The sequence below is a fragment of the Nilaparvata lugens genome, chromosome 14 (genome assembly GCF_014356525.2).
Source record: "Nilaparvata lugens isolate BPH chromosome 14, ASM1435652v1, whole genome shotgun sequence".
Taxonomy (NCBI): Eukaryota; Metazoa; Arthropoda; class Insecta; order Hemiptera; family Delphacidae; genus Nilaparvata; species Nilaparvata lugens.
The window spans coordinates 1,017,273-1,042,144 of NC_052517.1; the positions used below are offsets into that span (position 1 = coordinate 1,017,273).

At 33.7% G+C, this 24,872-nt stretch overlaps 1 protein-coding gene and 1 non-coding gene across 2 annotated transcripts in view; both read right to left on the minus strand.

The window, feature by feature from the left end:
- The window catches only part of LOC120348913 (partitioning defective 3 homolog), a 114,713-nt gene extending 98,467 nt beyond the window's left edge, over positions 1-16,246 (minus strand). Inside the window, exon 1 of the mRNA XM_039440454.1 lies at positions 15,785-16,246. Within this exon, the coding sequence (XP_039296388.1) occupies positions 15,785-15,904 (120 nt within the window). The 5' untranslated portion in view covers positions 15,905-16,246. The remainder of the gene's footprint in view (positions 1-15,784) is intronic.
- Trnai-aau lies at positions 5,198-5,271 on the minus strand. The gene has a single exon. It is a non-coding gene; the product is annotated as a tRNA-Ile (tRNA).
- Positions 16,247-24,872: the final 8,626 nt, after the last annotated feature.

Consider the following 24,872-nt stretch of genomic DNA (forward strand, 5'->3'; position numbering starts at 1 on the left):
CCTAAAATTGAGAATAACGTTACATTTCAAATTGCATGAATATTACATACAAGACCTACTACAAAGAAAGAAGAAGAAGAAGAAGAAGAAGAAGAAGAAGAAGAAAGAAGAAGAAGAAGAAGAAGAAGAAGAAGAAGAAGAAGAGAAGAAGAAGAAGAAGAAGAAGAAGAAGACGAAGAAGAAGAAGAAGAAGAAGAAGAAGAAGAAGAAGAAGAAGAAGAAGAAGAAGAAGAAGAAGAAGAAGAAGAAGAAGAAGAAGAAGAAGAAGAAGAAGAAGAAGAAGAAGAAGAAGAAGAAGAAGAGAAGAAGAAGAAGAAGAAGATGTAGTAGAAGAAGCAGGAAGAAGAAGAAATACCGTTCACAAACTTTCACTTCTAGCGGAGAGAGAGTGAGACAGACGATAGGCCAAACTAACAGGCTAGAGTGAGAGAGAAACATAGTTTCAAGCGTAAACATATAATGGACGCTACATTCTCTACTAAATTAGTATAATAATATACCTATAGAATGCACTATACAGAGTGCCTCGTAAATGTTACTGTATATGCGAAAATATTTTCAAAGCCATTTATTTATTAAATCATAAATTTATCTGTGTAATATTATAAATAATTTGTCTTCCGAACTTTTCCTTCTGTAATCATTTTTAGCCATCTATTGCCTGCACCATATTTGCTAGTTCGTTCAATTTTTGATTCTATCCATCATTAATCCATATTGAATCGTATGTTAATTTATCAATATTACCAGCCGGTAACCCGTGCTTCGCAAGGGTCCAATTCAAAACTTAACCTACTGAAATCTTGAAGAGTTTGAAATAGGCCTATAACCATCCTCAGTAATTGAGAATGTATATATGCAAAATGTCAAGTTAATGAGTTGAGTAGTTGAGACGTGATGATGCGTCATTCGTGAATTTCCTATCCCCTACGTGTATAAGCCAGTTATTTCCTTTATTATATATATTTTATAGATTAGATGCAAAGACTAATAATTGGTTATTCCCAACAACAAAACAATATTTAAACTGTGGAAGGAGAGAAATTGTTTCATCATCATCATCATCATCATCATCCTCTTCATCTTCTTCTTCTTCTTTCTGCTTCTTCTTCTTCTTATGTTTGGAAAGAGAGGACTTGTTACAGTTAAGCGCTTAAAAATCACTTCATAGTGGTTCGGAACTCACCTAAAACCGTAGGTCAACACATCTCTTACAATCATCATCCCTCACATTACTTACGCACAAGCCTGGCCCTCATGTGGGTATCATCTTCACCAAATTATTAATCAAATAGAACCATCAAGACATAGTTTACTACTTTCTCATGGTTTTAATAGACTTATTTAGTTTTCATAGTAATTTGAATACATTACTTCTAAATAAATAATTGTCATAGATCTATAACATTGATCTAGACATGGATCTACTATAGATCATTATCAACATGGATCTATTAGTATATTGAAACTGTAGTGATGTATAGTGAGGTCCACGTTATAATGACAGTATTTGATCAACTTTGGTTTTACTATCCTTGTCTATCATTCGATATAGCCGGTGGTACTATCCTTTTCTAGGTCCACAACAATGCCAATTATGTTTTTGACAGTGTAGAAATATGATTCATTAATGCAGAGAATCGGCATCGTTATTCTTCTATCTTCATCATTTGGTAGAGAGTTAGTGGGGAGGATATTTTTAATATTCTTTCCGAAGAATGGACATTGATATGTCCAAAGCTCCGTCAATTTATGTAGATGCATAACAATATAATTATTATCTATAGTTATTATATTACAAATTGCTTTTTCATATCATATACAGTTCAATAATTATTTTCTTAGTCTATATTATGTAAATTCATCTATAATGTTGCTGTATTGTAAGCTATTGTATATAAGTGTATAAGCCAGTATATATTGTAATCTACATAAATAAAGTACTCAATCAATCAATCCACTGCCATTATAACGTGGACCTAACTATAGAGAATTTTGGACACCAATATTCGACAATTTCACATTCAACGTTTGAAATCACACTGTAATATTACATGACAACTCCACAATTCCCTCAACAAAATCTTTATGCTTTCTTCCACATTTTCCTACATGACAACTTCACAATTATTTCCCTCAATAATTATTCTTTTGAATCACACAGAAATTCGAAGATATCACATTTCATCACTGTAATATTATCCGGCAATTTCAATATCTCCTCTCCAAATTATATGATGATTTCTTTCACATTCTCCTACATGACAACTTCACTATTATTTCCCACAGAGAGTCACACCAAAATTCGAAGACATCACATTTTATCACTTATTATGCAACAAATTCAATATCTCCTCTTGAAGACTATGAAGATTTCAAATTCTCCGTTTGAAATTTATTCATTTCACAATATTATTACCCCATTTTATCACTGTAATATGTGAAAACTTTAAAATTTTATCTACAAAATAATTATGATTTCTTTCACATTCTCCTACATGACAACTTCACAATATTATTTCCCACAGAGAATCACACCAAAATTCGAAGATATCACATTTTATCACTTATTATGCAACAAATCTCCTCTTGAAAACTATGATGATTTCAAATTCTCCGTTTGAAAGTTATCCGTTTCACAATATTATTTCCCCCAGAAATTCACACCAAAATTCGAAGATATCACATTTTATCACCGTAATATTATGCGACAACTTCACTATTTCCTATCGAAACTAAAATTTGACGATTTTCCGTTGGAAAATTATCCGTTTCAATCACTTGTTCGACTAAAATTTGAGAAGCACAACAACTGAAGATGGGACAACTAATTTCGTTTTGCAAATTTATGAAACTATTAAACACTAACAATAAACTATGAGTACAACAATAAATCTAAAAATTACACAAACTGAGTTAAATCTTTTTCGAGTAAAGAGAAACTAGACAATATTAGAACACGACCGACGTTATACGCGAGAGAGAGACGTCAACACACTGAAGGAAGGCTGAAGGATAGCAAATAACTTGGACAAATTCCACAAGTTTATGTTTAGTTCCTAAATTGGCCACCGTAACAGCTGATCGGCACACAGCGCTAGTGTCGTCTTACACTGGTGAGAGTTGATGGCACGCAACGAGTGAGAGAGCAGAGAGAGAGAGAGAGTAAGAGCTGAGAGAGAGTGAACAGACTAACAGTGAGTAGTAGAGGGAGAGAAAAATATCGGGAGAGAGTGTGAGGGAGAGAATGAGATTGTGATTGATTGAGTACTTTATGTAGATTACAATATATACTGGCTTATACACTTATATACAATAGCTTACAATACAGCAAAATTATAGATGAATTTACATAAAATGGACTAAGAAAATAATTATTGAACTGTATATGATATGAAAAAGCAATTTGTAATATAATAACTATAGATAATAATCATATTGTTATGCATCTACATAAATTGGCGGAGCTTTGGACATATCAATGTCCATTCTTCGGAAAGAATATTCAAAATATCCTTCCCACTAACTCTCTACCAAAAGAGTGTGTGAGAGAGAGAGAGAGTGAGAGAGAGAATCAAAGAAACGTCATATTCATGACGTGATAGAATGAATGAATGAATGAATAAATTTTATTTGCCAAAAACAAAATACAAAAAAAATAGTGAGACACCTGTGAGCATTGATTGAGTTCATATGAGAATATTCATATTATTATTAAAAATTGCTGACAATTTCAAGAAAATATCACTTAGATCTTGAAAATTTATACATTTTTGAAAATAAATTTTCTTCCACAACTATCTATCCAAAAAAATAAAAACGGAGCATTTGATAGAATACAATACACAGTCGAGACTAGAATGATGATAAACACAGATTTACAATTAACTAATCGCTTTTAAGCAAGCAATAATAGATAACAGTGTATTAACATCATTAATTTATCATCTTTTTTCTGTTCATTTCAAGTAATAAAATGCATCATATCTCTTTATTTACGTCATCATACGTTTTTCAAGTGTTCTGTATTTCCTTATCAGTGTTGTCAAAAATAAATTAAATACCGTTCTGTAAATACTTAGTATTTTCAGTGACATATTTTGGTGATATTTGTGTTTTTAGTAATATATTTATTTTTTAATAATGCAGAAATTTTCATCGGCTTTATAACATGAATTTATTTTTTATGAGTATTGTCAAAAATACGGTACATACCGTACCCTTAATACATAGTGCCGGTTGCACTAAAGCTGGTTAAATTTTAACCGTGATTAATTCCACGAGAACCAATCAGAGAGAAGCCGTCTTTTCAAAAATGCCTTCTCTGATTGGTTCTCGTGGAATTAATCACGGTTAAAATTTAACCGGCTGTTGTGCAACCAGGCCTGAGCATTTTTAGTGATATATCCTATTATATTAAGCGAGCAATTTCTGTATGTCTGTTTTATATTTTTATATCTGGTTATTTATGTTCAACGGATCTCGATAACGGCTCCAACGATTTTCACGAAATTTGGAAAATAGTAGGTTTATGATATAAGAATTCGATTGCACTAGGTCTCATCCTTGGGAAAACTCGCTGAACGACATTAAAAGGATAATTCATCCTTGGCTGAAACAGCTGAGACTTTCGTCATCTGTGGATGGTGAAAAGTGAGCGAGTGATTCTGTGGAAAATCAAAATATCGCATCCCCGAAATTCATAAGCTGACGTATAGCCAGCTGTAAAATATAAACACGATCATTTTAGAGAATTGTGTTCTGTTTATCAATAAATAAAAATATCGAGCGAAGCTCGGTGTCCCGATATTTGTAGTAATATATTGTAGGAATATTCATGTATTTTGTAATATATTTTTCAAATAAAACAATAATTTGTTATCGTCTTTTTAACAATTAACGTATTTCAACTTCTCCATCCTCTTTCTCCTTTATCTTCTTCGTCATTCATCATTCGAGGGTTGAGTGTAAGAGAGGGCCGGCTGCGACCTAGCTTCGCCCTCCCATTTTTTAAATAAAGGCAGCAAATCAATCAATGACTCCAAGAATCACCAAAATTTCATCAAATTCAATAATTCAAAACTATCTTCCCAATATTCCCCAATTTTTAAATAAATTCGAACGAAATACAATTTTATTTCACATCTAGAAAATAACTAAAGCAGAGTAGACGTCTACAAAAACTACAAAAAAATTTTGGCCCATGGGGGGATCGAACCCACGACCTTCGCGTTATTAGCACGACGCTCTAACCAACTGAGCTAATGGGCCAGATGGAAAAAGATCCTCTCATTCCGACTCATGAATAGGATGGATACGACTCGTCTACTTTCCAGCGGTTTTTGATCAGATTTTCAACGAATTTACCGTGTTTCAACTTGAACATTAACTAAAAAACAGTGAAAAACTAATAACAAAGAAGATTTCTAATAGTCCACGCTTAAATAATGAGAGAAACACGCATAAAGTACAAATAAACTGAACCTTTTGTTATTCACAGAGAACTATCCTAAATTGACCTGAAACCTCTTAAAATCTGGGAAAAATCCTACAGAGACTTGTTATATTACATAATTAATTGAAATCATCAAGATCGAGACATATAATCGGTCAATAACCGATGAAATCAACAGAAATGGGATAGAAGTTAGAACGATACAAAGTACTAGAGATGTGTCGTTCGGTCATGACCCGTTCGAATTGAACGGGTCATTAAGGTGAACGAGTGATCCGGATCACATTTATTCAAAAAACCCGTTCATTTGACCCGTTCATCAACTGGAGTAAACCCCTGTTTCTACTGTCTTTACACACCAAAACTGTGGTGGACTTTTTTTTTTTTTTGCTTGTTTATAGGGAAGCTTTAGAAAATTAACCGTTCAATTGAACGGGTCTTTTTGAACGGGTCGCGGCAGTGAATGTGAACGACTGACCCGAATCAGTAAAGTGATCCGAACTTCCCATCTCTACAAAGTACTACTTCTAGCCATACTGTTTATCCCCAACAGAGCTCTACGTAGTTCCAATATTCTCCACCAGAGCGCTCCACTTGCCGGGACATGAAATTCCTTATTGAGAAGTCATTCCACCTGTACTGATTATTTCGCCAGCATGTAATTTTTGTAAAAATGGGTAGAAATATCCCGAATTTTGTCGGAAAAATTGGAAAATGGAAGAGATTAGGAAAAAATTATAAAATGAGCACAATTTAGAATGATTTTATTGAATTATATTCATCAAAAAACTGGGGAAAAATCTTGGTTCAACTAGATGAAACTGGTCTTTGACCTTGGGATTCGGTTTTAATGATTCTAGATTGGACCTCACTCCAGAGCCATGATTCATCCCAACTGCTTTTTATGACTCACAACGTTTGACGTTAAAGTAGCTTCTTGTAGTTAAATTTTACGACTTCAAAATATTTTAACAATGAATTAAAAACAAATAAATTAATATTCTAGCACTTCAATTAATTAATTTTTATTTAGCTTCTATTTGAAATGGAATTTTGAAAATAGTTCAAAAACGAAATTTTGTAGTTAAATACAACTTCAAAATATTTCAACGCCGAATTGAAAACTGATTGATATTCAAAGAAAAACTTGAAACGGATTAATTTGTTAAGCATCTATTTGGAAAATAGATCAAAAACGGAATTTTGTAGTTAAATATAACTTCAAAATATTTCAACATCGAATTGAAAAAACTAATTGATATTCTAAAAGAACTCCAACTAATTTATTTGTTGAGCATTTATTTAGAATGCAATTTGAACGTAATTTATTTATTTTATTTTTACCAAAAAACACTGATCAGGATGGAAAAACTAAGGACATCTTGTACTATTTCTCTAACATTTTTATTTTGATTAATTGATTTTAAAACTTCTCTATTGTCCCATAAGTTTACATACATTAAAAATCTGGTGTGGTGCACTCACACAACTTTCCTTGCCGTTATGAAAATTGATCAACTGACGCTAGTGTTCCCGCGCATCTCAAGTCTATTTTTCTAAGATCTGAGCCAGCAGGTGACAGGACAATAGCGCTGCAGACACACGAGGTCTGCTATCTCTTCATAGTGAATGATTTAATAGAATCAACAGTTGCCAACAGTTTGCAATTGAACAATCTTATTTTCTCGAATTACGAGCTCATTTTCAATTTTAGGTGAAAATGCTACTGAACATTAATTGTAGAGATATTCATGCTCAATCTTTTCCACTTGAAATTTTTTGTTTAAATTGTATCTGAAGCCTGATAATTGGGAATCTAAAATCAAACTTTGCATAGATGGGGCGGAGCTCCTGGAATTTTTACAGATATGGGACTTGTTGCAGTTGATAGAGCTTATCAATGACAATTTTAGGTATGAATTGATCAAAATCGTTGGAGCCGTTTTCGAGGAAATCGCGAAAAAACCCTGTTTTTGACAACATTTTCGCCATTTTATCCACCATCTTGAATTGCATTAGATCGAAATTGTTCGTGTCGGATCCTTATATTGTAAGGACCTTAAGTTCCAAATTTCAAGTCATTCCGTTAATTGGGAGATGAGATATCGTGTACACAGATGCACATACACTCATACACACACACACACATACCAATACCCAAAAACCACTTTTTCGGACTCAGGGGACCTTGAAACGTATAGAAATTTAGAAATTGGGGTACCTTAATTTTTTTTCGGAAAGCAATACTTTCCTTACCTATGGTGATAGGGCAAGGAAAGTAAAAATAAGTTATTAATAAATAATTGAATTTAAAACAAAAGAATGCCTCCTAAGAAACCTAATAACATTCATTATTGAGATATAAATTTAAAATCGAATTATTGGAAATTAGTGGATATCAAAGTGAAACCGTACAACAACACTGACGGTTAGAAGTGAATATTATCTCACTATAATATAGGAAGTGGTAAAGTGAGACAAAAATAAATTGTGAAAAAAAATCATTTCAATTTTACCAACTAAAGAAGGCGTGGGAACGAAAAAAAACGAAAACCAACCGCAAAAAGGGAAAGAAAGAGAAGAAAAAGGAAGAAAGGAGACGTGGGAGGATTGAGAGAGATAGATTGAGTGAGAAAGAGAGAGAGAGAGAGTGTGTGTGTGGGAGAGAGAGACAAACAACTTCCGTTGGGATGTTAGAAACAAAACCGATTTCCCCCTCATTTTAATGCTGCTTTTTTAAACTCTCCAAAATCCAAACCAAAGTATAATCCACAATTAAACCGAAAAGCAGAAGAACAAAAGTAGTAGTAGAAGAAGAAGAAGAGGACGAAGAAGAAGGGAGAAAGAGTGTGAGAGAGTGAGTAGATGCACTTTTTGAAAGGAAAAGGAAACACACTGACCAACAGACCAGCAGGTGTTTTCAATAAATTCTTTTTTTGCCCCCTTTTACTTATATTTCTTCTTCAACTTCTTCATCTTCTTCTTCTTCTTCTTCTTCTTCCTCTTCTTCTTCTTCTCCTCCTCCTTCTTCTTCTTCTTCTTCTTCTTCACGCTTCTTCTTTTCCTCCTCCTACTTCTTCCACACTTGTTCACTACTGGTTTCTCTTCTTCTTCTACTTTTACTACTACTACTTCTTCTTCTTCTTCCGCCCTTGTTCACTCACTGTCTTCTTCTTCTTCTTCATCTTCTTCTACTTCTTCTTCTTCTTCGTCTCCTGCTTCTTCATGGTCAACCCCAGCAGCTCACAAACACCATCACTGCACTACGTATAGGCCTAACCCTCATGACACATTTCAAACCACAGCATAACATGTGTTCAACCAACCATGAATCCTCCTCCTCCTCCTTCTCATCCCCCACCACCACCTCCTCTTCCTCCTCCACAACTTCATGGATTATCAACCGTCTTTTTGAGAAAGCAACAAATTTTGAACAGAAACAAACACGAGAGCATATAATCCCCACAATTCGACGGAGATTTTCAATAATCTTTTCTTTGTGCTGACCACAGCAGAAATAGAAAAGCAATGATTGGTATGGAGGTTGTCACACATGGGCAGACGGCAAACGCGTCAATATTCAAGATTTCTTTATTGCAGAAATCATTTATACAAATGCATAGCATCATCATAAATAAAACATGATAAATACAAAGTATTTACATTCAAAGAAATAAAAATTCAAACACAAGTTTACAAACAGCAAACAAAATACTCTCAACTTAAAAACTCATCTTACTATATTATGAACATAATTCTATTAGAATCTTTTTCATAGTTCTCTTGAAATTGCCCACTTCTAGCTCATTTAAATGTACAGGAAGCTTATTATAACCGGTAATACCAAACTCCTTAAAGCAGTTAAATAATGTATTTGAATAATTCCACCGGTTCATTTCAAGAAATTCAGAATTTCTAGTGTGATGTTTCTGAACGTTCAACATTTCATATCACTATGGCCCGGTTGCACAAAAGCCGGTTAAATTTTAATCGTGATTCATTCCACGAGAACCAATCAGAGAAGCCGTCTTATCAAACAGGTCTTCTCTGATTGGATATCGTGAAATTAATCACTGTTTAAATTTGACCGGCTTTTGTGCAACCGGTACTGTGTCATGGGGCCCTTAGGTGAAAATTGAAATTCTAGATGAAGAAATTTGATTGTATATTGAAACTAGAAGGATTGAATTAAATCTTAACTAAAATTTAGTATTAAAGGAGAGTACACCTGCAATCTTTATATAGTCAACAGCTGGACATTCTAGTTCAACTGTGTAATATATTGGAGCTGAAAATATTTCTAACTGCTTTAACTTACTGGAGTGGTCAACCTTGGATCTCTCACAACATAACTCTCTCTCTCACTCTCTCTCTCACTCTCTCTCTCTCTCTCACGCTTGGCTTAGTCCATCAAACTTCGTTCAGTCTCTTAGTCCATTTAACTCCGGTTAACTCTGCCAAATAAATTTTTTTTTCGTTTCGTTACCATCATTCTACAGTTCTTATTTGAGAGAGAGAGAGAGAGAGAGAGAGAGAGAGAGAGAGAGAGATACAAAGATAGAGATAAAGAGAGGGGAGAGAGAGAGTGGGAAAGAGATAATGATTACTTCACTAAATAAGGATATTTTCATAATATGCTGTGAAAATTACAATTGATTTTCAGAACATTTCAGATCAATTCAGATTATATTCAAGCCTCTTAATTAATTAATCCTTTCGTACCGTTTATATCTATAACATTTCAAGGAAAAGAACTGGCTTATACAGGTAGGGGATTGGAAATTCACGAATGACGCATCACGTCTCAACTACTCAACTCATTAACTTGACATTTTGCATATACTTTCTTAAGTCACCGAGGATGGTTATAGGCCTATTTTAGAGTCTTCAAGGTTTCAGTGAGTCTAGTTTTCAGTTTGTCAAGTTTTTGATAAGGCCCTTGCAGAGCATGAGCTACCTGCTAGTAGCAAAAAAAAATTGTCAAAACTTTTTTGAAAATTTATAAAAGTTCAGCGACATTGAAAATGCTTAATACGACTAAACAGAGTACAACGACATTGAGCCAACCATTTACTAAACAGAGTACAACGACACGAATCCGAAAAACAATGTGACTAGAGCCAAGGAAGTAACAAACTTGGCCTACCAGCACCTTCAAGGACACTGCTAAACACCACAATGCATTTGCATTACAAACTAAAACTAAAACAATCTTACTAAAGAGTCGAGAAGAATAAGAAGGAGAAGAAGAAGAGAGAGATAATGGAGAAGAAGAAGATGATGATGATGATGATGATGATGAAAGAGAAGATGATGAAAAAGGAGCAGATGATGAAGAAAACGAAGGAAATCATGGAGAAGAAGGGAATCTTTGAAATAAGATGAAGATAAAGGAGAAGAAGGGGATGATGATGAAGGAGAAGGGGAAGAAGATGATGAAAAAGAAGCAGATGATGGAGAAGAAAAAGAAGGAAATCATGGAGAAGATAGGGAATCTTTGAAAGAATAAGAAGAAGATGAAGGAGAAGAAGGGGATGAAAAAGAAGGAAATGACGGAAAAGAAGGAGAAGGAAATCATGAAGAAGAAGGAGATGTTTGACAAGAAGAAGAAAAAGATGATGAGGAAAAGAAGAAAAATATAATGAAGAAGAAGGAGATTATGGGCGAGAAGAAGATGATGGAGAAGTAGAAGAAGACGATGGAGAAGAAAAAGAAGGAGATGATGGAGGAGGAGAAGAAGGAGATAATGGAGGAGCAAAAGAAGAAGATGATGATGGAGAAGAAGAAGAAGAGGAAGAAGAAGAAGAAGAAGAAGAAGAAGAAGAAGAAGAAGATGATGAGGAAAAGAAGAAAAATATAATGAAGAAGAAGGAGATTGAGAAGAAGAAGAAGATGATGGAGGAGAAGAAAAAGAAGGAAATGATGGAGGAGAAAAAGAAGATGATGATGGAGGAGAAGGAGAAGAAGAAGAAGGAGATGATGGAGCAGAGGATGAAGGAGAGCAAGAAGAAGGAGATTAAGAAGGAGGAGAAGAAGAATGAAATGATGGAGTTAGAAGGAGATGATTGAGAAGAAGATGAAAATGATGGAGGAGAAGACGGAATGATGATAGAGAAGAAGAAAATGATGGAGAAAAAGGAGAATAGATTATGGACAAGAAGAAGAAGAAGGAGGAAAAGATGATGATGATGCAGAAGAAGGATATGATGGAGAAGAACAAGAATATGATGAAGATAATGATGATGATGATGATGATGATGATGAAGAAGAAGAAAAAGAGACAGAAAAGGATGTACAAGCTTGACCTTGGTTTTAGCAAACAAGAGACGATGATACAAATCAGTAGTATTTTTGTTTGGGTTAAGCTCTGAATATTCAATGCACAAAAGTAGAATGCTATCTTATAAAGCCAGCACCTGATTAACATTGGTGTTGCTATCCTTGTCTATCATTCCACAAAGCAGATAGCTCTATTCTGTTTTGTATCAAATTATGGTGTTGTGTATCAAGTTGAGATGATACTGTATCATATTGTCGAACACCAATTGCTATAGTGAGGTCCACGTTATAATGGCAGTATTCCACTAACATTGGTGTTGCTATCCTTGTCTATCATTCCACAAAGCAGATAGCTCTATCCTGTTTTGTATCAAATTATGATGTTGTGTATCATGTTGAGATGATACTGTAGCATATTGTGGTAATAGTGTTTCATATTGTCGATCACAAATTGCTATAGTGATGTCCACGTTATAATGGCAGTATTTGATCTACATTGGTGTTGCTATCCTTGTCTATCATTCCACAAAGCAGATAGCTCTATCCTGTTCTGTATCAAATTACGGTGTTGTGTATCAAGTTGAGATGACACTGTATCAAATTGTCCCCCGGGTTAGAGAACTCGCTCACAATGCCTCTGATATTCTTGATTTGAACCTCAATCTGTCAAAATTTACTTGATACTTCATAGCTTACTATAGTGAGGTCCACGTTATAATGGCAGTGTTTGATTAGCAATGGTATTGCTATCCTTGTCTATCATTCAACAAAGCGGATAGCGCTATCTCTTTCTCGCTTTGCTTTGTTGCCAGATCGTTCTTTTACAATGTAGAATTTAATAATTAACAAAATATTTCATCTTAATTATGAAAATTCATTATGAAATTATTGAAAAATATAATTTATTGCTTAAACAAATACTTGTAGTTCTGTGAACAGTAGACCTCGCGCTCAGTAAGTTACATTGACCTGTTGTTATGTTTTCTCAAAAAATAATAAATAATTAATCAATTTAAAATGTCTACAAAAAATCCTAAATAAACAAAGAGCTTTCTGTCCTATCGTACCGTGACGTGTCGTCCCGGAATGTGAGTGTGAGCGCTGTTCAGGTCTGGCTGCAACTGTCTACAACGTTGATGGAAAGATACATTTTCAAGATGTTCGATGTTTTTGAACGGGTAGTATTACAGTCCACTAAACAGTTGATTTATGATGAATAATTCTATAGTCTGATTTTTTAATCTAATATTGGCGTATGGAGGAGGCTCCTTTTCCTTTTATATTATCCTTGAAATGCAAAATTTCCAAAAACCTTGTATATACGTCGAAGCGCAATCTAAAAAGGAACATACCTGTATAATTTCATGACAATCTATTACCGCGTTTCGCCGTAAATGCGCAACATAAAAACATTTAAACATTAAGAGAAATGCCAAACCGTCGACTTGAATCTTAGACCTCACTTCGCTCGTTCAATGATTGATTATTTTAAAGGAGAATGAACAGTTAATATTACATCAATAAACCTGTGTCAACTACCGCCTATAGAAGGCATTGACAAGACAGAGGATCGGCAACGTTTGTCTCCTATCTTTCTCCACTGCCATTATAAAGTGGACCTTACTAAAGTGACAGTATAATGACAGTATTTGATCATCTTTGGTTTTGCTATCCTTGTCTATCTTTCGACAAAGCCGGTGGTACTATCCTTTTCTAGGTCCACAACGGTGCCAATTATGTTTTTGATAGTGTAGAAATATAATTAATTAATGCAGAGAATCGGCATCGCAGTTATTCTATCTTTCTCCACTGCCATAATAACGTGGACCTTACTATAGTAGGTAGCCCGTGCTTCGAAGGGTCTAATTGAAAACTTGACGTACTGAAATAATGGAGAATTTAGAATAGACCTATAACTACTATCCTTGGTAAATTGAGAATCTATATGCAAAATTTAAGGTTAATCAGTTGAGTAGTTGAGACGTAGACAATGATTAATAGCAAATTTTTTCTAGTAAAAGCATATTGTTTTGGGAAATGTTTAAAGCAAAATTCCAAGGTTTTAGTGAACGGTTTGAACCAACAATTTCTACACACATATGGCCAGCTATAAATGAAGATTCTAATTTGATTTTCTAACTTTTCAAGTATATTCCTAGCATAATTTAAACTAAATATTATTATTTTGTAAGCAGTATTTGAAGGGGATTCCTGTGTTAATTGTATACGCCAAGATTTTCACATTTTTCAAGCTAAAAACTGAGATTCTAACCCAACTTTTGATGTACTGTATCGACATTAATACCTTGCCACATTTGTACTGAAATATCATTTGTTTTTCACACTTTCTCAAGCTAAAAACAGAGATTCTAAAGCAGGGTTTACACCAAAGTTATTAACAAAATGTTAATAACTCAATCCTTATAGATTCTATTAGATTGAACGGAACTTGACAATCACATATGTTCATCATGTGTATGATAAGCTATGTTCAATCTTATAGAATCTAGAAGGATTAAGTTATTAACATTTTGTTGATAACTTTGGTGTAAACCCAGCTTAACCTAACTTTTTTTATACTGCATAGACATCAAAATTCCTTGCCAAGCTTGTACTGAAATATCATTTTGTGTGCTGTCTTTGTAGAAAATTCAAGATTTAAAACCGAGAAGTTTCAACATTTTATTATATAAATATGGATTTCAGTCTATCTTTTGAACTCTCTTTGTAAACTCCTTACAAACTATAAACTGAGGTATAAATGGCAAAGTTTAAGCTGAGGTTTGAGTCTACTTTCCATTGAGTCAGCTCTATAAACCAACATTTTCAGTAAATTGAATGAAAAATACTAAGAAATTGTCAAAAAACCACTGATTTATTGATAATTAGAAAGACCGGTTTCGGTTATTACACCATTGTCAATCTCTGATAAACTCAGTTTAAAGATTGGTGTCTCCGGTCTTCTAATTATCAATAAATCAGTGGTTTTTTGACAATTTCTTAGTCTTTTTCATTCAATATGAATAATTATCACAATATCAACTTCTCAACTACACAAAAAATTTTCAGTAAACTCCTCAACAACTTTAAACTGAGGTTTAATTAAATGGCAAAGTTTAAGCTGAGGTTTAAGGCTACTTTTCATCAGCCCTATAAACCAACATTTTTCAGACACATTCTTTCAGTAATAAACACAGATTCTAACCTAACTTCTGAAGTACCTACTAGGCCTATATCCACATTGATTCCTTGTCAAATTTGAACCAAAATATATTTTTGTTTCATTGTATGGGCAGTCTTTGTAGCGTATTTCCGAGTTTACACCGAGATTTTCTATATTTTATACTATAAACACAGATTCTATTCTTAACTTTTTTGTCAACTCCTCACCAACTTTGAACTAAAGCTGCGTTTACACCAAAGTGTTAATAACTTAATCCTTATAGAATATCTTACCATACAATCAAATTACTTAAGGAATCTATTAGATTGAACATAACTTATCATACACATGATGAACATATGTGTTTGTCAAGTTCCGTTCAATCTAATAGAATCTATAAGAATTAAGTTATTAACATTTTGTTAATAGCTTTGGTGTAAACCCAGCTCAAGGTTTCATTAATTTGATGGCAACATCTAAGACAACCTTTTATTGGAATTATTCAACAACTAGAACCAACATTTTTCACACATATTTCCAGTTCTAAACAGAAATCCTAACCTAGCTTTTAACATGCTCTTTATGAAAACTTGACAAATTTGACTCAAAGATTACCTTTTACACTTAATCGTTGTTTCATTGACTGTTGATAATTTATGTTTTATATTTTGTTTTTATTTGTTCTTGACACAGTTGTCATGAAGATGTTTTTGTAAGTATTGAAATAAATTTGGTTTGTTTCCTTGATCAATATTGGTAGAGTTTTCATTGAGGAAGCTATAAAACGGGCACAATCTGAACCTTTAATATGTCAGCGCTGAAAAATGATGACAAACGGCGGTTTACTGAGAAATTGGCGATAAAAAATCGTCAGAAAAGTGACTCACCTTGCCAACAGCCTTTTTGTAGCGATGTATCGCCTGCCTTGTAAGGTCCTTAATAAGTAAATCTCCATCACCACACGGCACCACGACACGCACGGGCCCAAAACACACCGTAACTTTCATGATTTCCTTAAATAAAACACACAAAACACTAAATAAAACCTTGTCATCTTTGTAAGACCGTCAGATTAAAAAACCACAAAACTTTAGGTTAGAAGCTACGCCATTTTACACAAAAACCAACGTTCAAAATCTGCCTACAACCACCTGCCAATGCACCAACGATTTTTGAAAACATGACGAACCGAAATATTGATCGCGTGGATTGATGAAGTGCACTTGTAAAATATTGAACGGATGACATAAAAACATTACTCAATCGTCGACGTTAATTAAATTCAGTCTCTTTTCAACGTAAAACGGTCAACGCATACTTTACCATCAACAACAAATTGATGAGCGAACTACTTTGGGAGCAGGCTGGCCAACCTAACTTGAGTGACGAACGACGTACATTCAATTTCCAACAAAAAAATTAATCAATTTGAAAGGAGTTGTTATTTTAAACAAAAATGATCAATTGATATTCATTTATTTGAAAATATTATTCATTATATTGATCTTGCATTCCATACTTTTAAAACTGTTCATTATATTTAGTTCAGCAACAATATTTTGGGACTTTTGACAACAATGATTTAGGTTGTTGGACTTGCTTCGAGTGAGAGCCCGCTAAATACGAAATTTAAAAGTTTCGTTGGTGTATTTCAATAAATGAGAGATTTTTAATTGAAAGAGGCTGAAACCTTTGATTATATTGAGTTTTTTCAATAATTTTGGATGAATATACTTCTTGATTGTACTTTTTGAGTAGAAATGTCAGTAGTTTCAGTCATATTGTCAGAGATTTTAAATTGAAGTAGCTGAAAACCTCGATTATATTGAGTTTTTTTCAATAATTTCAAATGAATATACTTCTTGATTGTACTTTTTGAGTGGAAATGTCAGTAGTTTCAGTAATATTATCAGTTTTAGAAAATTATTACATGATTTCAAGTGAAAAGAGTTGCAAATTTTTATTTTTATGAAGTTTTTGAATTAATTCAAATGAAGAAACTTTTAGAGAGGATCTAGCCGAAGTTTCACTGTTCCAGTAATAATTTATTATACCATCAAGTGAAGTTTTTAGATCCTTTATTCAGGGAATATATAATTTATGAGAAATTGGAAAATAATTACATGAAAGTGTGTGTGATTTTAGATGCAGAAAGTGAGAATGAAGGAAATTGATGGGAATTTGAGATGGGAAATAGCAATACATAATATCATTCAATTAATTTTAATATTTCCACAAGACGATTTGTGATTTTCCAGTTATTTATTTTTCTTGCATGTATTGTATGAATGAGATAACCGTTTTTTTTGAGAACAGTAAATCCAAAATTTCAATTTTCAATGCATGAAACTATTTTGGGCTGACAATCAACGAGTATTCTAATAATTAGGCTGGTATTGTTGAAAATGGAATCAAACAAAAAACATCTGCAGTATGAAGCTGGTAGTCTGTTCTGTCTCTCACTCTGTCTTACTCTCACTCCCTCTTACTCTCTCTCTCACTCTCTCCCTCTCTTACTCTTTCTCTATTTCCTCCTCTTATCTCTTATTCTCTCTTCATTTTCTTTCTCACATTCATGTCTCACTACTCTATTCTCTTTTAAGGTGAATAATCCATACTTATCACTCACTTTGGAATTTTATCTCTCTATTTCTCTCTCTCTCTTACTCTTTCTCTATTTCCCCCTATTATCTATTATTCTCTCTTCATTCTCTTTCTCACATTCTCATGTTTCACTATTTCCTCTATTTTCTTTCAAGGTTAACAATTCATACTTCACACTAACTTTAGTATTATCTCTCTATTTCTCACTCGTTCTCTCACTCTCTCACTCTCTCTCACTCGTTCTCTCACTCTCTCTCACTCTTACAGTCTCGATTCCTATCTCGCTCATTCTCTTTCTTTGAACGATTTCTCACATTTGTTTTTCGTTCAGTAAGTTAGTTTCTTCCCCCTGTCTAGCATCTCTATTCTCCACTCTCTACTCTCTATTCTCTATTCTCTAGCATCTCTATATCCGCACTACCCCCTACTCCCACCCTAACACGCTCTCTCTCCCTCTTTCATGTATAATGAATAAAATAAATATAGAATCTGTCTCTCTCCTTCTAATTCATCACCACTACCCCTTGCTCCTAACCTGTTGCCAATCTCTCTCGGTCTCACTCCCTCTCTCTCTCTCTCTCTCTCTCTTGTAACAGTGACTTTGTTACAAATCTGGGACTGACAATAGACAAAACACTCGACTGGACGAAACAAATCAACACCACCTGTAATAAGGTATTTGCAGGTATTCACTCGCTTAAGAAAATTAGTGACTTCATTCCGCTTCATGTGAAAGTGATGCTGGTTAAGTCATTAATTTTCCCATACTTCTCTTACGGTGACATTGTGATCAATGACATGACTGTGGCCTTGTCTGAGCGACTGCAGAGGGCTCAGAACTATTGCATCCGGTTCATCTTCAATCTAAGAAGAGATGATCATATCACCCCATTTTTCCAGCAACTACATGTGCCAACTCAAGACAATGAGGGAGTACCACATTCTGATGCTGCTTCATGACCTTTTGCATGTAAAAACCCCAGGTTATTTTGCACATAATTTGTTTTTATTGGAGATCGTAGTGTGAGAGGTACCAGGCAGGGCTCCCAACTATTGGTTATTCCAAATCATAGAACATCTATGTATAATAAATCATTCCATGTATCAGCTTGTCGGATCTGGAATCTGTTGCCTCCAACTGTGAAGAGTATTGGCGATCGAGCTCTGTTTGGCGCGGCAGTATGAATTGGCTGGGATCTGGTGGCGCAGATTAGGCTTGGGTCGGGTACAGCTTTATTTTTATTGTCTATTTACATTGTATCAATCTACAAGAATTTAACTACAGATACAAAAATATTCATCTTAATATATTGTTTTGATAATTATTATACTTTGTAAAATCTTTATTTTTAGGGTTGTTTGTGTGCATGTGTGAGTGAATGGCAACTTGATTATATCTTCATTTCTGATAGGTTTTCCTATAGATTTATCTAGTGGAATTTGAAATATTGTTTCCAATTGTATAAATAAATAAAGTTTAAAATTATCTTTTATTATATGTTATTGTATTTTGATTAATAGTTTTATTTACTTATATATTAATCTTATGTAATCTTATTACATAATATGTAATCTATTTTTTTTTCTGTTCTTATGTAAATTTTTCTTCTTTTGTAAAGGGTTGTGTGGCAGAGAGGACCAGGAGTCCTAATTCCGCCCTAATAAAGGCATATAATCAATCAATCAATCTCTCTCTCTCTCTCTCTCTCTCCTCTCTCTCTCTCTCTCTTGGTAGAGAGTTAGTGGGGAGGATATTTTGAATATTGTTTCCGAAGAATGGACATTGATATGTCTAAAGCTCCGCCAATTTATGTAGATGCATATCAATATAATTATCTATAGCTATTATATTACAAATTGCTTTTTCATATCATATACAGTTCAATAATTATTTTCTTAGTCTATATTATGTAAATTCATCTATAATTTTGCTGTATTGAAAGCTATTTTATATAAGTGTATAAGCCAGTATATATTGTAATCTACATAAATAAAGTACTCAATCAATCAATCAATCAATCAATCTCTCTCTCTCTCTCTCTCTTAATATTCTTTCCGAAGAATGGACATTGATATGTCCAAAGCTCCGCCAATTTATGTAGATGCATAACAATATAATTATCTATAGTTTTTTTCCAATTTTATGACCACATAGGATGACTGTAGTCTCTGGTTAGTCCTATTTCTTCGTTTATTCACTCCAATTCTCTTCCTTTCTTCGCAGTACCTTTTCATTCTGTCAGACCTTTCTTTTCTCAATTCATGTGAACAAACCTGTTTCCTTCTCCTAATTGTTTTTATAGATAAGATCCTCTTTCTGTCAGTCATGGTTTCCCTATAGATTTTTGTGCTATTTTTGACATGGTCAATAGTTAAATTTAGTTCCGATATGTCTTTTTTTGGATCGGAAAAAGGATCGGAAACATGGGTGCTTACAGCTGGAGATGTGGAAAGATTGAGAGTTTTTGAAAGGAAGGTAGTGAGAAGAATCATGGGTCCTGTTTTTGAGAATGGTCTTTGGAGAGGAAGAAAAAATTTGGAAATAGAGCAGTTCTTAAACAATGGTGCGGTTTATTAAAGCTGGCAGAATAAGATGGATGGGAGATGAAAGAGTAGTGAAATGTATATGGAAGGACAGGATATATAACAGAAGAAGAAAAGGTCGACCGAGAAATAGATGGACGGATGATGTAGAACAAGATCTGAGAACGCTTGGAGTTCGTAACTGGAGGGGGCAGGCCGAGGATCGTGACAGATGGAGAAGCTATGTGAGGGAGGCCAAGGGTTGCAAAGACCTGTAGAGCTGAGGAGTAAGTAAGTAAGTATGTCTCTTCTTATTTCCACAAGCCAAGAAATTGTGGCTCTGTCTGTTTTCGCACTCATGTATTTTTTAACAAGTCTTCTTAACAATCAATTCGCTGGGGTTCTGAGAATTAATTAACTATAGTTATTATATTACAAATTGCTTTTTCATATCATATACAGTTCAATAATTTATTATTTTCTCAGTCTATATTATGTAAATTCATCTATCATTTTGCTGTATTGTAAGCTATTGTATATAAGTGTATAAGCCAGTATATATTGTAATCTACATAAATAAAGTACTCAATCAATCAATCAATCAATCTCTCTTTCTCTCTCTCTCTCTAGGGTTGTGCGGCAGAGAGGACCAGGAGTCCTAACTACGCCCTAATCAAGGCATATAATCAATCAATCTCTCACACACTCACTCTCTCTCTGTCCATACTATTTGTCGATTCCTTCCGTGCATCTTCTCCATTCTCTTTTACAGTTCATTCTCAGTACCCTCTCTCTAACTCTCTCTCTCTCTCTCACTCTCTCTCTCTCTTTTGGTAGAGAGTTAGTGGGGAGGATATTTTTAATATTCTTTCCGAAGAATGGACATTGATATGTCCAAAGCTCCGCCAATTTATGTAGATGCATAACAATATAATTATTATCTATAGTTATTATATTACAAATTGCTTTTTCATATCATATACAGTTCAATAATTTATTATTTTCTCAGTCTATATTATGTAAATTCATCTATAATTTTGCTGTATTGAAAGCTATTGTATATAAGTGTATAAGCGAGTATATATTGTAATCTACATAAATAAAGTACTCAATCAATCAATCAATCTCTCTGTCCATACTATTTGTCGATTCCTTCCGTGCATCTTCTCCATTCTCTTTTACAGTTCATTCTCAGTACTCTCTCTCTCACTCACTCAATCACTCTTTCTCATACACACACACTCTCTCTTCCTCTCTCAGTCTCTATAATTCTCTCTTCACACTCTTGGTTGATTCTTTCTGTGAATATCCTCTATTCTCTGTCATTGTTCGTTATTCTTAATACCTTCTCACAATTCTCTGTCTCTTTCAAACTCTCTCTGGCTCGTTCTATTCATTGGGACGTGACGTCATCTGTCTGTTGATTAAAAGTGCATTGAATGGTTGCCATCTGTGCAAATAGAGGGAAGCCACCAGACTCTTATTCATTATTATTGGTACTACACCGGAATGAAACAGAATTGTAACCGACAAGAGACAATCTAATCCAACTTATTTTACATCAACTTCAGCTTGTGGAAATTAAATTTTAATAAATAGATTTTATTTTAAACCATAGTAAGGTCCACATTATAATGGCAGTGTTTGTTTAACAATGATATTGGTATCCTTGTCTATCATTCAACAAAGCGGATAGCGCTATCTCTTTCTCACTTTGCTCTGTTGCTAGATCGACTGTGGGTAGATGACACAAGTTGATAAGTCACATTTTTGACCATATTGAGTTATGCATATGGTTGTGTTCAGAAAAATTAGATCTATAAGATGGTATAACTAAATATGTTGTATCTCTGTAAATAGCTGAGATATGGGCCTTGATCAAGCCTGATAGAGTATTTTCTTCCAATCCCAAAGTTGACAAATATTGATAAGTACATATATCTCAACACTCTTCTACCGGTTTGTATTATAATCTAATTATCAAAAGATGGCAAAATTTGATAAGTGTATGTACTGGTAGGCTATTATAAAATCTGAAAATCAATAACCTATATTGAGAACTACATAACTCATACAACTTTGCAAACAGTTCAAGTTTGGTTAACTTGATCAATACTTGTAAATAATGTCAATTAATTGTTAAAAATATATTCAAATTTCTAAATAATCGATTTTTAATATATTTCCTATACTGTTACATTGTGATTTGAAACATTTGGCAGATGGCAAAACATGATATCTCTGACATCACTTGCAAAAATTATTCGCAATAGTTAATTTAAATAAATGTTTTATTCCTTGATACTCTCTATTTAAATAGTCAAAGATCAGCTGATTATATCAGAGTAAAATGGGTAAGAAAAAATATGATAGATAATTTTTGCAGCCATGCCAAACTTTCAAATTGCTCTCCTGAAAAGTTTACAAATCATGACTTATCAGCTTGTGTCATCTACCCACAGGTATTTTAACAATGTAGAATTAATAATTCATTAACAAAATATTCCATCTTAATTATGAAATTATTGAAAAATATAATTTCTTGCTTAATAAAATATAATTGATTATTTTAAACGAGAATGAACAGTTAATATTAAATTATAATTAATATATATATATATGTCATAGAATAATAAATTGTCTACCTGAAAAATTCATTCTAAATAGAATTACTAAGTGCCGGTTGCACAACAGCCGTTAAATTTTAACGTGATTAATTCTACGAGAACCAATCAGAAGCCGTCTTATCAAAAGGCCTTCTCTGATTGGTTCTCGTGAAATTAATCACGGTTAAAATTTAACCGGCTGTTGTGCAACCGGCACTAAGTGTTTAATTTATGAAATAAGAGAGTGAGTATGTAGGAAAGTTTACTTCGGACTTGAGATTTCAGAAGATTAATTGACTTTTTGTTCTAGTGCTTACATTGTTATATTGTACATACATTTATATTCTAGTGTTTATATTGCATATTGTTTCTTCTGGTACTAATTAATTTGTCTTAGACATCCATCCTAATTACCTTTAACATTTTTGAACTCTCTTCCAGAGCTCAAGCATTAGCTTTTCTGGGAGAGCCCATTATTTCAATATCAAAATAAAAAGAAAACATTCGTTGAATATGTTTTTAAATTAGTTTAGATTATAATTAGTTATCACATTATAAGAATGTTTTTGTTTCATTTGTTTGTAAAAAAAAGAATGGCAATGAAATTGATTTGGTTTGATTTGATATAGCTGTCAATGTCTGCAGTAGCAGAGATCTTCGGGGTGATTTGCAGCATTTATTTAGGATTTTCGTTCAATAATAATTATATATTAATTAGCATTTGAATAAATGCATTCTCCATTTAATTCCATCTGTAACTGGTTAGCCGCTATGGCTTCGTATAAAATGAGCGCTTCTATCCAGAGATTGTCAGTTTGGTGTAAGGGTAAGCATTCCTGACTAGCAATTGGGAGGTACCGGGTACGATTCCCGGGCTGGCAACTAATTTTTGGATAGTAGCTCTCATCGAATTTCCATCTAGCTGTTAGCCCTGTTGTCAATGTCTGCAGTAGCAGAGGTCTTCGGGGTGATTTGCAGCATTTATTTAGGATTTTCGTTCAATAAAACAATAATAATATGTTAATTAGCATTTGAATAAATGCATTCTCTATTTAATTCCATCTGTAATATTAAATTAATAAACCTGTATCAGCTACCGTCTATAGAAGGCATTGACAAGACAGAGGATCGGCAACGTTTTTCTCCTATCTTTCTCCACTGCCGTTATGACGTGGACCTCACTTTAGCAGGTAACCCGTGCTCCGCTAGGATCTAATCGCAAACTTGATCTACTGAAATCTTGAAGACTTAAAAATAGGCCTATAACCATCCTCGGTAAATTAAGAATCTTCACACAAAATGTGAAGTTAATGAGTTGAGTAGTTGAGACGTGATGATGCGTCATAAGTGAATTTCCTATCCCCTACCTGTATAAGCCAGTTATTTCCTTTATTATAGTATAGATAAACCCTCTGGAATATTGAGATTTTGTGATTTTAATATGATATTAAAATATCATAAATTTCAAATATTGTGAAATTGTAGTTGACAAGAGGATCTAATCAAACTCATTTTACATCAACTTGAGCTTGAGGAAATTTATTTTAAACTAGCATGTAATCCGTGCTCTGCTTGGGTCAAATTGAAAACTTGACAAACTAAAAACTTGACGAAATGGAATCTTGAAGAATTGAAAATAGGCCTACAACCATCCTCGGTTAATTAAGAATCTATATGCAGAATGTGAAGTTAATGAGTTGAGTAGTTGAGACGTGATGATGCGTCATAAGTGAATTTCCTATCCCCTACCTGTATAAGCCAGTTCTTTCCTTTATTATATTCTGGATATAGATGGAACGATATAGAAGGATTCATGGATTAAGAGGCCTCAATGTAATTTGAAATGTTGTAAAAATTAATTGTAGTTTCCACAGCATATGAAGCTACAGTCTTGTATTCATAGAAATTGGTTTCTAGTATAACCATAGAGAAACAATAGCGTAAGTAGATATCCCATGGTATAGGGAATTTATGTCGCAACTTCTATTGTTATCTAAAGCCGATTATTGTCAATTTTTTCTGTTTTGTTGGGGTGATAGTGTATGAACGGCACAATTTGAGAGACTACCAGCGTCACACAGCTGCATGGGAAAGAACTACGTGAACTATCGACTTGGGATAACAGTAAAACTATCATAGAGGAACAATAACATAAGTAGATATCCCATGGTATAGGGCGCTTTTGTCGCAACTTTTACTGTTATCTCAAGCCGACAGTCCACGTAGTTCTTTCCCGTGAAGC